General features: G+C 53.6%; 1 protein-coding gene across 3 annotated transcripts; it reads right to left on the bottom strand.

Moving 5' to 3' along the window:
• Nucleotides 1-1171: 1171 nt before the first annotated feature.
• On the bottom strand, nt 1172-13285 carry Sema3b (semaphorin 3B). Of its 3 annotated transcripts, none has more exons than XM_026383987.2 (19): nt 13213-13285; nt 9093-9169; nt 8637-8823; nt 7682-7839; nt 7462-7524; nt 6950-7069; nt 6777-6870; nt 6163-6282; nt 5207-5352; nt 5012-5123; nt 4822-4891; nt 4586-4730; nt 4019-4238; nt 3670-3761; nt 3550-3591; nt 3144-3301; nt 2954-3009; nt 2727-2866; nt 1172-2269 (listed from the first exon to the last, which is right to left on the bottom strand). In XM_026383987.2, the coding sequence occupies exons 3-19, from the start codon at nt 8743-8745 to the stop codon at nt 1865-1867; spliced, it is 2250 nt and encodes a 749-aa protein (XP_026239772.2). In that variant the 5' UTR covers nt 8746-8823; nt 9093-9169; nt 13213-13285; the 3' UTR covers nt 1172-1864. The 3 variants fall into 3 exon arrangements, with proteins under 3 accessions (XP_026239772.2, XP_077649492.1, XP_026239774.2); XM_077793366.1 differs by lacking the exon at nt 13213-13285 and adding an exon at nt 10291-10474; XM_026383989.2 differs by lacking the exon at nt 9093-9169.
• Nucleotides 13286-16640: the final 3355 nt, after the last annotated feature.

The following is a 16640-nucleotide window of genomic DNA, read 5'->3' as shown; positions in this document are numbered from 1 at the left end:
GCCATCAGAAGGGGCGGAGTGACCCACATGGGTCAGCCTAGACTATCTACCTGGTGATAGAGCTCAGCCAAGAGCATGCTTCCACTAGTACATAGGTCCAGCAGCCTTCTCAGGGAACTATATCACTTCTATATGTACACAGGCCTTGGGGCCTTCATCCAGAATAGCCATCACAGGCTCAGTCTGTAGCATGGCAGCCATGACATAAAAGGAGACACTGTGCAACTCTATTCAGGCCTCACCTCTGTAGATCTTTACCCACAGCCTGGCCATCACCTTCCTGCAAACGTGAGACAAACACCCACCACTGGGTGACATGATAGCACTAGAGATTGTGGATGTTGGACAACTGAAACCCAGTGCCATAAAGGTGCACACATAACACCTATGGTAGCCAGTGGACAGAACTGGATTGGAGATCAGAACTTCTACTACTACTCTTACAACCTTATGTAAAGGATCAACTTTCTCTGGCCTCTGTTTTCTTGACAGAACAATGATTCCTCTCTGGCAGTCATCAAGAACATACATACAATCATGTATCTGAAGCACTTACCCTGGAGCACAGTTTTGGTTCTCCCTGTCCTCTCAGCAGGGCTCACATGGATCATGTGAAGATCCATAGTGCTGCTTACCCTTGAAGTGGAAGGGTGACTTCCAGCCCTCCCTCTATGAGAGGATCCCTGGGCCCCTCCTACCCAACTGAGTGAAGACTATGGGTTCTACCACCCAAAACATCCCCAATCCATCATTACATGGTATCAACTGGCCTCCATGCTGCTCCTCAAATTTGGTAATCTTGTTCTCCCTCAGGACTTTGCACTGGCTGTTTCCTCCTGGAATGCTCTGCCCCAAAATATTCCTATTGCTGTTTACTTCCTGTCTTTCATCTCAAATGTCACCGTTTTAGTGAGGCCTTCCGCTCCTCACATTCCTTTTCCCATCACCCAGTTGTATTTTCTTTTTCTTTTTTTTTTTTTTTTGGAGAGGTGGTGGGGTGGGGAGAGGGGACCAGGGATTAAACTCAGGGGCATTCAACTACTGAGACACATCCCCAGCCCTATTTTTTTGTATTTTATTTAGAGACAAGGTCTCACTGAGTTGTTTAGTGCCTCCCTTTTACTGAGGCTGGCTTTGAACTCTGTATCCTCCTGCCTCAGCCTCCAGAGCCGCAGGCCTTACAGACATGCGCCATCTGACCCGGCACCAGTTGTTTTTTCTTCAGAGCATTTAGCTCACAGATTATATTATGCAGAATGTACCATGTATGTGTGTCCCCAAAGGCCCCACAGAACTTGCTCAGTCACTTTAACAACATTATTAATCTTCACCTGGACAATCTTGGACAGAAGAAACTCAGACCTTTATGCTGCGAGAAAGATGCCCAATAACAGAGTAAGATCTACGACTAGTGGTCATCTCTGGGGCTATTCCAGCTTTGGTTGATAATGTGTTTATTGCATTACTTTAGTACAGTCGTCCTGCCTCGCCCCGCTCCCAACAGCCCAGCCTATTCACAGCTTTCTGCTCACTGCCCAAGGGAGGGGAATCCCTCTGCCAAGGTGAGCATCCAGAACACCTCCCTGATTCTGCTCCTTGATCTGGAGCCCTGCTTCTCGGTACCTTCCCTCTGGGCTAGATCCTGCACCAGGCCTGGGCCGCCCTTCCGGGGCTACATTCAAGGGTTATCCTGTTAATAAATAAGCCGGAGCGGCTGCCCTTCTACCAGGGCCTGTCGGTTGCTGTCTCCATCGGCCCGGGGACCTCTGTGCTCCCGGTCCCAACCCATCTGTCTTCCTGGGGTCTGTCTGCCCCTCTTCCCGCTGTCATCTCCTGCCTGGTCCCTGGCGTGGGGACGGCCCAGTCACCAGTGTGATGCGCTACGCGGGCCCCTCTCAGCACGAGGCTCTGAGGCATGAGTCCGCCTGTTGCGGCCCTTCCTGCGTGACTCCAGGGCGGGCGGGCGCGGCACTGGCTGCGGGCGGCACATGCGCAGGGAGTTCGCGCCTCCACCGCCACCTGGCTCCACCAGCTGTAGAAAGTCCCGGTACCAGAGTTTAGGACCCAGCGGCGCAAGAGGCGAAGCCTCTTCTACCCGCGCCAGCCTTTCAGCCTGCGCAGCACTCAGCACATGCAGCATCAGGCGACGCAGTGGCTGTGAAAAACCCTGCTCCACTGCTACACATAGGTACACGCCTGAGTCCTGGCGCCGCACGCTGCGCAGCAGCAGCCCCCGCGCGGTGCGCTCTGCGCGCTCCTCCAATAGCACCTGTTGGGAGAGGGGCAGCGTGAGGCTGCAGCTTTGGGGCCAGGAACTGAAACAAAAGGTCATTGGGAACCCAGGAGAAGCGGAAAAGGAGCACCTTCAGCTGCACGTTTGAAGGTGGGGTGAGGGGGTCTTCAGATAAAGTTCTGAACGGGGCAGGGTTCACCTGAATATGGGGGCGGGCCAGGGACCTAAATGGGCGGATCGAGGGCGGGCCCTTCTCCAGAGGATAGCTGGGTGGGTCAGGATACCGTGGGGCTTTACCGGGATACAAAGTGCAGGTAAGAGACCAAACATGACCGGGTGGGTAAGGGGTGTAGTTGGGAGGGGACTCATTAGCCTGGAGCTTACCTATATGTGGAATATAGGCCAAGGGCCTCCTTGGGCAGAGCGGGACCTCTCCTTAGGGATGTAGAAGGCGGGAAAGGGGCCAGCTTGCGAATAGAGGAGCGAGGCTCACCTGGGTATGGGATGCCTCCCCTGCACGCTGGAAGGTCCACTCCAGGTGAGCCTGCAGCGAGCGAGGCTCACACTCTAGAAAGGCGCTGCCACCCTCAACGCCGAAGACCTTCCGCTCCAACAGCGCTGGACGGGACGAATCTGGAAACCAGGAGAATGTTAAACTCAAGGAGGGTAGGGTGGGCTTGAGCATTTTCAGAGGGTTGTGGGGGCAGATGGAACACTCACCCCCCGAGCATAACATGCTGGGGTCGCCATTCCTTATGTCTTGCCGCCGGAACCGTCTGAGGGGAACATTGGAACCTCCATGAGCCCTTCTTTTTCCAGCCAGGGTCAGCCAAAGACCCTTTGTTTTTCCCTCCCTGCGGCTGGATCCCGACCTGGACACGGACCCGGACCCGACCCCGAGCTTGCTCACCTCTTGGCACTAGGCTGGAAGCGTGTGCAGGTGGCCCCGTCCCATGCGCAGTAAGGATCACGCGCCAAACAGCATTCAGCACAGGCGCGGCCGAGGGCAGCGCAGCGGTGCAAGGAGATCTGGGCCACTGCGCTCCGCGAAGCTATGTACAGCTGGTGCTAAAGGGTATGAGGGGCTCCGGGCTGACCAAGGTCGGTCGGTCCCGCATCTGCCTCCCATCAGTCAGAGATCCCGAGCCCCACTTGACAGATAGGAACACTGAGGTTCACTTAGGTCATATAGTCTAGCAAAGGCAGAGCCTATACTCAAACACCAGCTGAGAAACTACCAAAAGGGGCAAAATGGCTGGGCCTTGGGGCATAAGCTTAGGATGTCCCATGTCCCACCCACCCTTTTGGTCACTCACCCTCTTGGAGGAGATTTGCATGCTGGTGACAGCAACAGAATCCTGAGAGGGAGGAGGGGCACCAGGATTAAGGCTTAGTGAGTGGGTAAAGGGGCTGGGCGATTGGGGTCAGTGCCTCACCTCAAATACATGCAGTTCCTCCAGGAGCAGCCCCTCAGAGCTAGGCTGGCTACCCTTGGGAACTGAGATCACCTTCAGCACTGTGCCCACATCTGCAGGAATGAGAAGGGGGTGGAGGTGGCTACTGGTTTTCCCTGATAACCAGGACTGGGGTCTTCTGCCTTAGAGGTCCCACCATCAGCATAATTGGGTCATGAGGTGAAAAGTAGATTGGGACAATCAGGGTAGCATCCAGAAAGTGGAGCCACAGGCCAGGCAAAGAGGTGGAGATGAACATGAAAAGCTTCTACTACCAGGCCAAAGAGCCTGTATGAAGTCCTGTGGGTCAGTCACTGTGGCAGGACCTGACCTGTGCCAATGAAGAGGACGTCATAGTGTCCATCAGCAGCTGCTACACGATCTGCAGCGATTTGGGTGAAGGTATACCCAGCACCCACTTGTAGGAAGAGAGGGCGCCCCCCCATGGGCAGCACCGAGTTGTACATGAGAGGGTGGTTCCTAGCAAACTGGATGACATCATCAGGGAAGTCCTTGGTAGAGCTGAAGGTGCCAAAGGTCTTGCTGGGGCACTGGGGAGGGAGGAAAGAAGGCACAACAGGGTTATAGGCATGGGTGTTTGGTGGGCAGCCCTCCACTCCAGACCTCTGGGATTATGGAAGAGAGAAGGGCACTTCCAAATGGAAGAGCACTGCCCTGGGGATTTGAGCCTTACCCTGGGAAGGCTAGATTGAGCTGAGTCTGAAAGGGGAGATGTGGCATTCCTCTGAAGATCCGTGTCTGATAATAATGACCTTTTCCCACCCATAACAAAAGGAAGAAACCACATTCACCAAGAAGACCCCAGGACAACTTCTGTACCCTTGAGTACCCTTGAGGCTTTGAAGTGGGTTATGGCAGGAATACCCTAGCTACATACCATGCCAGGCCGTGGGTAAGGGACACGACCCTGATAGGACACCCACTGGTGTGTGGGCCCCTCCTTGTGTGCAAAAGGTCCCAGGAAGGCCCTGCGAACATCGTTCATGCTATACACACACACGGCAGAGCCCTGGAAGATGCCACTGCAGACAATGACAAGAGAAGAGTGAGGGGCCCCAGTGAGCCCAGCAGGCCTGAAAGAGAAGAGGGTGCCCCCTACCTCTTATCCCTCACCTGGAACTGGAGAAGACAGCATAGAGCAGTGGAGTCCTGCGGTCCCGTGAAGACAGCAAGAACACGTCCTCTGTATGGAAAGGGTCTACTTGGAGAAGGGTGCACAGCCAGCCTCTCTGGCCCAGTTAGGCTCCTGGAATCTGCACCCTTGAGCCTTTCCCCTATCATAGCTCCCACTCAAAGCACTTACGAAGCTGGTCGAAGTGGGTGTCGCCCTCAACCCCAGGCACTGAGCACACCAGCCGCGCCTTCAGGAACGTTGTCCACTTGTTGACCAAGCTGCGCTGGCCACCCACATCATTCTGCCAGGAGAATCTCAAGGTATAAGAGTGGGGCAAAGGGGCAGGGTCAAGGTTGCCCGGGGAGTGGCCCAGGGATTCCTCACCCTGCAGATCTGACCAACTCGAGACACAGTCAGGCGTCCCACTGCAGGTGCTGCCTCCACGGCCGACTCCCGGAAGAAGAAGTAGATTTTGTCATCGTCAGGGTTCTCACTCTCCGGGATCCAGAAGACCTTGATAAACTTGGGTTCTAGCCGCAATGGGAGGCATAATGTTGGGGGCCCGCCAATTCACTACCTGCCCCCTCTGCTCAGCCAGCAGCTACACCAACAATAGCTTCTGACCACCCAGCTTCCAGGATCTGCGATGCAAGGAACAGCCACAAGGGGGAAGCAGAGTCCGTGGCTGCCTGAGCCCGCCGGCAGGGAAAAAATCCTTGGGACCTCAAATGGAGCCCCTCAGAGTTCCCCAGGCACGCAGGAAAGGAGGAAGAGGAGATGGAGAATCTGGTTTCATCTTGGCTACTGAATCTTTCTCAGGACCAGATCAGATGCTCCCTACTCCTGCTGCATCCCATGCTCTTAAAATAAACTCTTCCATTCCCTGACAGTTTCCATCCTTTATCATTGCTATGGCCACCAGCCTGTTTCTTGTTTCTGCCTCAGGGCCTTTGCACTAGTTGCTCTCTCTACCTGGAATGCTCTTCTCTCAATTCTCTTGGCCGGCTTTCTTGCACTTTGAGAATTAATTTATACCTTCCCTTGGCAAGGTGGCTTCCTTCCCCCAACCCAGTATCCTTTTCCCTTCTTCTCCATTTTCTCATCTACCTCACTGCTGCTGGAATTTATCATGTATTTGTTCTGAGATCTGTGAACTCAAAGAAAGTATGGGCCACACCTATCTTATTTGCCCCTGTCACCAGTATCTGGCATGGGACTTGATTATGGTAAATACTTGTTGAGACTTCACTGTGCCCATTGCTCACTTATTTTATCCTTGCTTGGGACCTGCCCTGTGACAGGAAGGCAGCCCCTGCCCACTAGCCCCACCAGCCTCTCACCGTTGAGCCAGCGGGAATCATGTGGCTCTGTTCGGAGACTCGGACGCTGGCCCAGGCTGCGAAAGATGGTAAAGTCCCGGCCCATGAGATCTGCTGCCACCCCTGAATACAACTCCTCCCCTGCAGATAGGGCAAGAGCTGCTCAGCCAAGATGAAGGCTTTGGGGATAGGAGGTTCTGGGGAGCTATAGGGGCTGTCACTCCAGGAGGCTATGGGAGAATTCCTGGGATTCTCAGGAGGCATTAGAACCTGTGAGGTTCTAGAATTTTTTTTTTTTTTTTTTTTTTGGTTCTGGGGATTTAGCCCAGGAGCACTTGACCATTAAGCCTCATAATTGGGTCATGAGGTGAAAAGTAGATTGGGACAATCAGGGTAGGCAGAAAAGGGGTCCAGTGTGTATAGTGTGTGTGTATGTGTGTGTGTGTGTGTGTGTATTTTTTTTTTTCCAGACAGGGTCTCACTAAGATGCTTAGGGGCTTGCTAAGTTGCCAAGGCTGGCCTTGAACTGTGTCAGCCTCCCCTGCCACTGGGGAGGCACCTATAGGTGCCCAGCAGGTCCTAGAGTTTCTGAGGGGTTGTAGAAGTTCTGTTGGGGTCCCAACCTTTGGACTCACCCACCAGCACGGAGGCAGCTCGATGCTTGGGGTCATATGGACTCTTCCCCTTGCCATCCTCAAGCCTTCTCAAGTCCAGCCGGAGCACAGGTTCCTGAGAAGCAGTGGGAGTTATTACTGCTAAACCTTTCTTCCCACTCTCAACCTCCCCCAGTGCCCAGATCTGATCTTACCTCCTGCTGGTGGCCCACCTCCACAAATGCACAGGTTGGGTGGAAGGCCCCTGTGCCACATGCCAGCAAGTGGGTATGGTTATAGACGTGCAGCAACTTCACGAAGTTCATGCACTCAGTCTAGTGGGCAGGCAGGGTGAGAGGCAGTGAGGGAGGTGGTCTTAAGGGATCCCAGTTCACCAGGGGGGTCCTCACCCCTTTCTTTCTTCTGTATCAGTTCAGGCAAGGGGCAACAGACAGAGTGTCCTTGATAACCAGCCCAGCCCAGCCCAGCCCTGACATGGTGGTTACATGGAGAAGTATAGACCTGCACAGCCCCCCATGATTCAGAAGCCCCCAAGAAGAATCACATGAGCCTCCACCCTGACTCACCACCTCCAGATCTCAGCCACTTTGACCTCCCTGCCCTCACCCCAGTCAGAACAGGCAGGCCTCTGTCTTAGCACTGCCCTGTCTCTGGGGTGAGAGGCCAGCTCTCCCCACTCCCACCCCAGATAGCCAGCAACACTCACACCAATGTCCTTTCCTGCCCAGTTGCACTCCTCTCGCCATTCCACAGGGGCCGGCCAGGCCAGCTATAAGGAGGAGGGGAGAATGGAGAACACAGGTCAGAGATAGTCTCTATCCTGGCCGTGTCTCCAATTAGGGATCCCATCCCTTTTCTGTAGGCAGTGTGGAAGAGGGTCCTAGGGCTTTTGCCCTGGGCAGTGCTGGGGTTAGGGTCTCTGGCACCTTCTTGGCCCTCTTGCTGATGTTGTCCAGGCTGAGGGAGGCCACATGGTTTTCGGCACCCACAAACAGGCGTCCTCGCTCCTCATCTACCAGCAAGGCTTCATAGCAGCAGGTCCGCTCCAGCCTGAAGGTCCGGAGACCATGCCAGGACTGGAGTTCTGCAGGGGGGGGTACACCACTGAAGACTCTCATGCCATACCTCCCCCAAAGCTTCCCCAGGCCCTGCTTGGTTGTTTCTCTATGGACTAAGGTTTTACGTGTGACCTAGCTCACACACCTGTGCGCTTACATATGTGTGAAATTACACTCGTGAAGACAAGCCCACCCAGGTGCATGTGTGGAGTTACAGGGTGGGCGGTGCAGCCCCCAGGAAGAGGAAAACAGGTTGAGAAAAGTATGTTCAGACACATGGTGGTGTCTCTGGGTGAGCGCACTGGGAGGCCAGGCTTGTGGACGCCAGGGTTCTGGGGGGAAGCCAGGCATGTAGGGACAGCCAGAACCCCAACCCCCAAAAGTCAGGCTGAGGATTCCTTCCCTGTCGTCATCACATCACCAACCCGAGCTCAGCAGAACTGCCTACCTGATTCCATTGCCTAATAACCACACCTCCGTGTAGGGGGTGTGAGAATGGGGCTCTAGTGGCCCCAAACCTTGACTTCCCTATTTCTCTTCAGAAGAAATATGGCCTGCTTGGGGTAGGGGATGAGACAGATACAAGGTCTGTTGCTATGGGGACAAGAGGGGTCGTCCTGGGAAAGCATGAAGAGAATGTGGGCAGAGAGGTTGGGGAACTGAGGCCAGGACAGGGTTAAATGAAGATGGCCTGAGAATGACCCCGGGTCTGGTGATAGGCACACCCATGGGGCAACAGTCAACACAGAGACCCACTATACACACTGGGCCCCTTTTCTGCCTACCCCCAAGCTGGGCCCTGCTACCTGCCAGGTGCACCTACCTTGAAAGGAGAGCCGAAGACGTGGGGGGCTGGGGGCGGCACCCCCCAGCCCCGCTGCCCAGAGCAGGGCCAGGCCAGGGATCATGGCGGCGGCCTCTGTCCGCCCCATGCTGGCAGCTCAGGGCACTCAGGGTTCAGCAGGCGTGTGTGGAGGAGCCTTGAGCTGCCCTGGACTCTGCCCCAGGATCTGGAAGAGAAGGAGTCGGCAGCACAGCAAGCAGTTAGGGCTGGAGGCTGGGGGGAGTCCCCAGGGATCAGATTACAGCCCCTGGGGAAAGAGGCTGGGGGGTCGCATTCCGCTTCTGAGCTGAGCCCTCCCTTCCTAGGGTGCCCTGCCTGGCCACAATCACAGACACACCCACGCTGGGCACACCCTCAGGGTCACCCTGCACTGGCAGGCACCCGCCCCACCACGTCACCCTCCTCAGTAACCTCCCCTCCTATATACACACTCACAGACATTAATTCACAAACACTGTGCACCACTTCATGCCAGCCTGGGACCAGGATACTGGAAGACACCAACAAGGCCCCTGTGTGTTAGAGGCAGAATGCCAACAAGGAGTCAGATCCTGTGGTCGTTTCAGAGGGTGCCAAGTACAATGAGCAAAACAAGCCGATTAAGAGAGTGAAAGTGACAAGAGGGATTCAGGCCTCTGGAGGTGGATGTGTACTCACAGACCATAGAGAAAACAGAGGTATTTGGGGGCTAGAGCCAAGATTGTGTGTGCCTATGAATGTGAATGTGTACCAAGGGTACCTTTGTGAATGTGCACATGTGTATAGTGTGTGTGTGTGTGCATGTGTGCACAAATACAGTATGTTGTATCATTCATGTAGTTATGGGTTGAGTGTGCAAATGTGTGTATGCGTATCTGTGTGTCACTGTATGCACATCTATGCAATGTGTGTGTGATGTGTGCACATTTTACGCACGTGTCACATTTGTGCATGTGCAAGTATATATACACACACACACAATTATATGTGTGACTCAGTGGGCATGCAAGTGAGCAAATACAAGTGCAGCATCAATCACTCCCTTCAACTCTGAGATATCAATGAAACCCATTCCTCAGAGCAAGATGTGCTGCCCAGGAGAGCCAGAGCCTGGGTCTTTGCAATGGGCAAGCAAGCATCTCAGCTTCAACTAGGGACTGCCCCATGCCAGACCCAGCAACCCCAGCTTGGCTTGGCTGCTCCCTCTGCACCCCAAAGGGTATAAGGATTAGTCACACAGATTCTATGAAGTCAGTCTTTGGACCCAAGGGGTATGGGGAACAGGGTATCAGCTTTTCACCCTCAATCCCAGGCTCCCGATGGGGCTGTCCTTCCCTCTCAGAGCCTCCACATTCCCCCTGAGCCCCTCAAGTTTACCCCCTCTTTGAGCCCCTCCACTGAACCAGAGACCTTCCTCAGAAGAGGCAAGGCTCTGGTTGCTACCCCCACCTTACTTCCCAGGAGCTAACCGGGCAGGTTCTGGGCACAGGACCCCTAGGGGTGGGACATGGTCCCAGGGTGAAATTCAGGAATGGAAACAGGTGCTGGGGCAGGTCTCAGGCCCCTCCAACCACACCCCTGCCCCACTCCCCAGCTCCTGGACCCTTCACAAGCCAGGACCCCCACCTCCCTCCTTTCATCTGCTGACACTTGCCACTGCCTCTTCTCCGGTTCTAGAGGTCTTCAAAGCCAACACCTGCTACCTTCCATACTCCACCAAGAACTCAGCAAAGACACCTCACCACCCTAGTCTCTTCTCACTCTGGGGAAGGGAAGAAGGCTAGGGGCTGCAGGGCACCCTCTGACGGCTCCTTTAAGGAGTAGCCCCCGCCCCCACCAGGCCAGCCACCGCCCCATAGCCGTAAAGTTTTCAGGACTGCAGGGCGGATCGGGTGACTGGGCAGGCAGCCGGGACCAGCAGCGGCAGGCCAGAATGGAATGGGCACAGGGAAGGGTGGGTAGGGATGACCCCTTCTCTGTTGGGCCTTAAGGCAAAGTGTATCCCAGACGACACCAGAAGGCTGGTGGCCAATCAAGGCAAAAGAAGAAGCAACAGAGAACTCCCCCCACACACCAGCTTCACGCAGTTCTGTGCAGCAGGCAGGGGCAGGGACAGTTCTCTACTTCCTCACCTGTTCTCCACAGCTGGGGTACTTGAAGGGATAATGGCAAACTGAGCAGCTGCCTTAGCTCCCAGGAGCCTATTGGGTTGGGAGGGCTAAAGGTCAGGGGTTCTCAACTGGAGATCTGATAAATCTCTTAAACCTCAGCCCCAGAACTTCCTCACCAAATGGACCACCTAATACTTCAAATGGCTGGCCCACAGTGGCTGCAATGATAACCAGGCAAGGGTGTATGTGTGTGTGTGTGTGTGTGCATGTGTGTTTAGAGCTGGAGAGGAGCACAGGAGTACTGGAGGTCCAGTGAATCTTACTTTCGCACTATGAGGTGTGGGCCCATACTGAGACCCCCATCTTGACCAGTGGTCCTACATCAGTGCTGGGTCCTACATCAATGCTCCCTAACTCCAGCCTCTCTTCCTAGATAGGAGGAACTGTGCCCATCAAACCCAGAGCCAGGTACCTGAGGGAGGTTTGTTTTTATTTTTGGTTTTGGGTTATTTTTTGGGGGGGGTACGAGGGATTGAACTCAGGGGCACTTGATTACTGAACCACATCACCAGACCTAGTTTGTATTTTATTTAGAGATAAGGTCTCACTGAGTTGCTTAGCACCTCACTTATGCTGAGGCTGGCTTTGAACTTGCAATCCTCCTGCTGTAGCCTCCCAAGCCTCTGGGATTACAGGTGTGTGCCACTGCACCCAATTTACCTGAGGGAATTTTACAGATAGGAAGGGGCTCCTGCCCTTCAGTGCCTCAGTTGGGAAGGGCCTGGGGTCTTGTTCTGTAGCTGGCTGTATTTCCACTGTGAGAGGTACTGTGGAGGGGCTGAATGTTGTCAATGGCAGAGTACAGCCCTCAGATCCACCTGGGTGAACTTACTAGGGCTTGAAGATGGGCTTTGACCCCAAAAGCATACTCTTGCTACCTCCCCAAGGCTGGTCAGCAGTTTCTCAGGGGTCATTGATGTGGGCACTTCAAGTGTATAGAATTTTGTTGCCTGTTCCCTGATGCTATACACCTGGAAAAGGACAGAAGTATCAAAGGACTCATCTCCAAGTCCCCTGGAGTCCATTGCAGGGCTATGCACCTCCTTCCTGTGCCTCAAGAACAGTGTTCCTGGACTGACCTGGCCAGCTGGTAGGTAAATAATGGGAGCCAGTCCGGGGATCAGGGACATTCAGGATGACGACTGGAAGAATGCTTCTCTGCCTGAGCTCTTGGGCTTCTAGGGTACAGCTTTGTCCTATTCCTGGACTAGCTGCTTCTCCCCTTAAACCTGGATAGCCTCCCCTGGCCCCATGCAAGCAAACAAAATTCTTCAGCTGTTTACAATTTTCCACCCCAGCAGCCAAGACCAGCAAGTGCCTTTGAGGCCCCTACCACCCCCACAGTGTCCCCTATCTGCCCTCACTACCTTCAGTTCCCCAGGACCAGAGTCCCAGTCTCTGTTTCAACCCTGCCCTCCCACTACATTCACACTGAATAATGGAACCAGGACTCCCATAATCTTTCCAACAATTTAGGACTGACTTCCAAGCCAAAGAGAATGGACTAATCTCTGGCCCACCTGAGCAGCATGTGTTGCCCTTCCTTCTCCAGATCCATTTTTTTTTTTTTCCCTTGAACAGGAAGGGAGGTCCCAGGGAAGAGCTCAAATTATATTTGCCCCTACAGGGTCTCCTTTCTGCTCCTTAGTGCTGGGTCCCAGTGTGACAGGTCATGGGTAGGAGTCCCCATGAAACCAGTACTCCAGGGGCAGAGTCATTGTTTTAGAGTCACAATGTTGCTCCTGAAGCCCCAAGGACTCTGGAATCAGGCAGCCTGAGCATGGGTCTCAACAGAATTAGCAAACTGGAAGAGGCAGCTGAGGTCTCTCTCCTCTTCTGCCTATACCCCTGCCACCCTAGGTTCTTGGGCCTCTACCTTTGCTGAGGCATCCATGGGGATAGACCTGCCTGAGTTCTTACATTGGCACAGCCTAACAATGTCATAGCTTTTTCTTCCAGAAATAACTGGATTGTTGTGCCGAATACCAGCACCTGCCTCTCCACACATCACCAGCCAGGCCTCCTCCTTTATGTCCTGCCTGGACTCCAGGTGATGTGGCTGAGGTAGGACACCCATCTGAGGAAGGCTGCACCAATCATCCAGTGCCCAGCCAGGGCTAAATGGGATCTGTTGCTGTCCACTCACACCTGTTTTAGCAATCAAGGAGCCAGGCGCCACGTCATAACCTTTCCCTGTTGGCCATGTGGGCACCAGGTTATGCTGCCCTGAGCACTTACACACAGTGAGGGAGGCAGTAGGGAATTGTCATGGAAAGTTCCCAGACACCTAATTTTCCTGACACTCTAACATCTGTCCCAGCAGATTTCCAGGGAGAGGAGGGTCAGGGCATTTTCCCCACCCACCCCCAGCCTGGTCTCCACACTCCCCAGAGAACCCGGCCCACCTTTTTTCGAAAGATCAACTCCTCCCCTCTTTGCCGGTTCCCCTTCCCTTCTGAGGGACATGTCAGAGCTGAGGTAGAGGGGTTAAGGGAGGGGCTACCAAGAACCCTGGGCTTTTGGCTGTGGCCCTCCCCCCATCGGCTCCGCCCCTGCCCTCCCTCCGCCTCCTGCACATTCCTCCCAAGCTGAGGTCAGCCCCTTTGGGATGGGGGAGCCCCCCCCACTACCAGCCACATCACAGCTCTTCTCTCACTCCTGTTTTCTTCATTGCCCAGAAGGGTGGGGTGGGGAAGAGAGGGGGCTGGGGGCAGGGCCTCCCTCTCCCTTCTCCAGACCTTGCAAAGACTGGAGGGGGCTGTACCAGGAACACTGCAAAAGTGGACTCAATGGCACTCTATACTCATTAGCAGACATTAACATAAATACCACATTCCCTAAACTGACTAAAGAGGGCCTCCCAGAGGCTGGGGATGTAGCTCAGTGGTAGAGCGTTTGGTGGGCAGAGCACATAGGAGAGACCCTGGGATCAATTCACAGCACTAAAAAACAAAGCCTCTCTGGGGGCTCTGTATGCTCTAGTGGGGGTTGGGGGAGAACCTGACTAGGAATCACTCTCTTGGCAGGATTGTGGGTCCTCACACTCTGTCACCAGCTGTACCTTTAGCTGAAGACTGCATCTCTCAGCTCACTCTTATTCCCCTGCAGCTGCAGCCACAGGGCCAGGCAGGTCTGGTGCACAGTGGAGGCACTGAAGATTACTCTGTTGCCACCTCAGCTCTGGGCACACCAGGCCATTGGGGCCTTCAAAGGCCTGGAGGGAAACCCTTCTTTGGTATCTCTTCCATCCTGGCCTTTCAGCCCTCTCTCCCTCTCTCCCTCTTTCAGGCTCAGCCTCTCTTCAACTCTAGTGACCCCCACCCCAGCACAACTACTTTCTGACCCCTGTGCCAAGATCAGCCTCCTTCCCTTCCCTAGGCACTCCTCTGACTTTTTTTTTTTTTTTTAAAGAGAGAGTGAGAGAGGAGGGAGGGAGGGAGAGAGAGAGAGAGAGAGAGAATTTTTTTAATATTTATTTTGTAGTTCTCGGCGGACACAACATCTTTGTTGGTATGTGGTGCTGAGGATCGAACCCGGGTCGCACGCATGCAAGGCGAGCGCGCTACCGCTTGAGCCACATCCCCAGCCCCTTTTTTTTTTTTTTTTTTTTAAAGAGAGAGTGAGAGAGGAGAGAAAGAGAGAGAGAGAGAGAGAGAATTTTTAATATTTATTTTTTAGTTCTCAGCGGACACAACATCTTTGTTTGTATGCGGTGCTGAGGATCGAACCCCGGCCGCACGCATGCCAGGCGAGCGCTCTACCGCTTGAGCCACATCCCCAGCCCCTCCTCTGACTTCTTACTTCACAAGTTCCCAGACTACCCCTAGTAGTGTCCAAGCCCATCCCTACTGGGATCACTCTCAGAGAGGTCCTTCAGTCATGCTGAATATAGGAGAAAGTCCCCACATCATCTACTTGCAGCTTGAAGTCTGACCTCTTCACCCTACTCCCATGCTGTGTCTCTGGTGTAATTCTGCCACTCCATATGTCCTCTCCAAAATACCCTGCTCTCAATTCCCTGACTCAGAGAGTTTGATGGGTGCATGCTGGGTGCCTGGGGACTGCCTTCTACTCTGAGAGTTCAAGAGGGTTAGGAGGATGCAAATCCCTATAGAAAGGATATCCCTAGGATCTTCTTTTTTTTTTTTTTTTTTATTGTTGGTCGTTCAAAACATTACATAGTTCTTAATACATCATATTTCACAATTTGATTCAAGTGGGTTATGAACTCCCAATTATACCCCATATACAGATTGCTGAATCACATCAGTTACCCTTCCATTGATTGACAAATTGCCTTTCTAGTGTCTGATCTTCTTTAGAGCATTAGAAAAAGGGATCAGGATCAGTGTTTGGGGATGGGCTCAGATTCAGAACTCAGATAGCTTGTGGGATGCAGGCTCCTAGTCTGGCATTTCACAGCACCCTCCCCAGCTCAGCCCCTGCCAACCCTTCCACTTCTCCAGCTGCCCCATTTCTGGGATGCATCAGCTCTTTCAGTGCCAAGTTTTTGCCTGGACTGTGCCCTTAGTCCTTTAGGGCCCTTCCCTTAAAGAGTTACTAACTGCATTCTTCCTATTTATTCACTATGGGACCTCAGCTATCAGCCTTCCTCTGTGTAGTCCCAGACTCCTGTAAACCAGGTTCAAGCCTCAGCCTGTAGGTTCTCCCACTGTGGGGAGAGCAGCAGGGGTTATCATCACTGAGGACTCCAGGGCTCAGCAATAGGGACGCAGGAGAGAGCAGGCCTGTAGGAAGCCCTTCCACTTTCCTGGGTCTTGATGGGGAACTGAAGGCATACCTCAGACCACTCCTTGACCCTGCTCAGCTCCTCAGAAATTGACTCCCCTCACCCCAGTGAGGTCAGAAAGCAGAGCCCAAGGGAGGAAGGGCATACCAAACTGATTTTCCTCCCAACCTAGATTGTGTGTGAAGCTACATCTTAAGCAAGGGAAAAACCAAGGCAAGGAAGATTAAAGGACCCATGGCCTTGCCTCTTCCCCCTTGGACTCTGGTGCCTACCACTGTGCGATTGAGGCTTAGTGCCTGGTAGGCATGCACACACTTGTTTGCACAGCTGGACACATAGCCCAGTTGGCAGGAGGCCATCACCTTGAGTGGGTGACAGGGGCTGCCTTCTACTTTGACAGTCCAAGGGGGTTGGGAACATGCAAATACCCACATCAGGATCTCCTTTAGGGCAGTAGAAACAGGGATAGGGGTCAGTGTTTTTGGATGAATTCATACTCAGAACTCAGCCAAGAGATGCTACAGTACTGTCTTTGCCCCTCCTAACTCCTGGGGGCTACTCAGACCTAGTTGGCCATGTCCAAGGCCAGGCAGCTGTAGTCAGGACCTAAATGCCCCAGCCTGTGACTGGTTTGGCACTCTGGATCTGAGGGTGTATATGGAAAGATTCTGAGGAACTCTAAGGGGGTGGGCGGGGTAGGAGGGTTTCCTGATGTCAGAAGCCATGAGAGAATGGAGTATGATGGCACATACCTATAATCCCAGTGACTCAGGAGACTGAGGCAGGGGGATTGCAAGTTTGACACCAGCCTCAGCAATTTAGTGAGGCTCTCAGCAACTGAGGGAGACCCTGTCTCAAAAAATAAAATTAAATTAAAAGCTGAGTATGAAGTTCTGTGTTGTAAAGTGGCCCTGAGTTCAATCCTCAGTACCAAAAACAAAATAAAACCAACAGCCATGGGGCTGCCCTGGAACAGTGAGGGGTTCCTCCAGGTCCTGGCAGGAAAGACCTCAGCTCTAACCCTGTGGCTGGCATCAGGGCCTCGACCCACCTGGGCCTGGGGAACTGAGAGCCTGCCTGCCT

This window comes from Urocitellus parryii, chromosome 2, assembly GCF_045843805.1.
Source record: "Urocitellus parryii isolate mUroPar1 chromosome 2, mUroPar1.hap1, whole genome shotgun sequence".
NCBI classification, from domain to species: domain Eukaryota; kingdom Metazoa; phylum Chordata; class Mammalia; order Rodentia; family Sciuridae; genus Urocitellus; species Urocitellus parryii.
The sequence above is the reverse complement of the archived record's forward strand: the minus strand, read 5'-3'. Positions and strand labels throughout refer to the sequence as shown.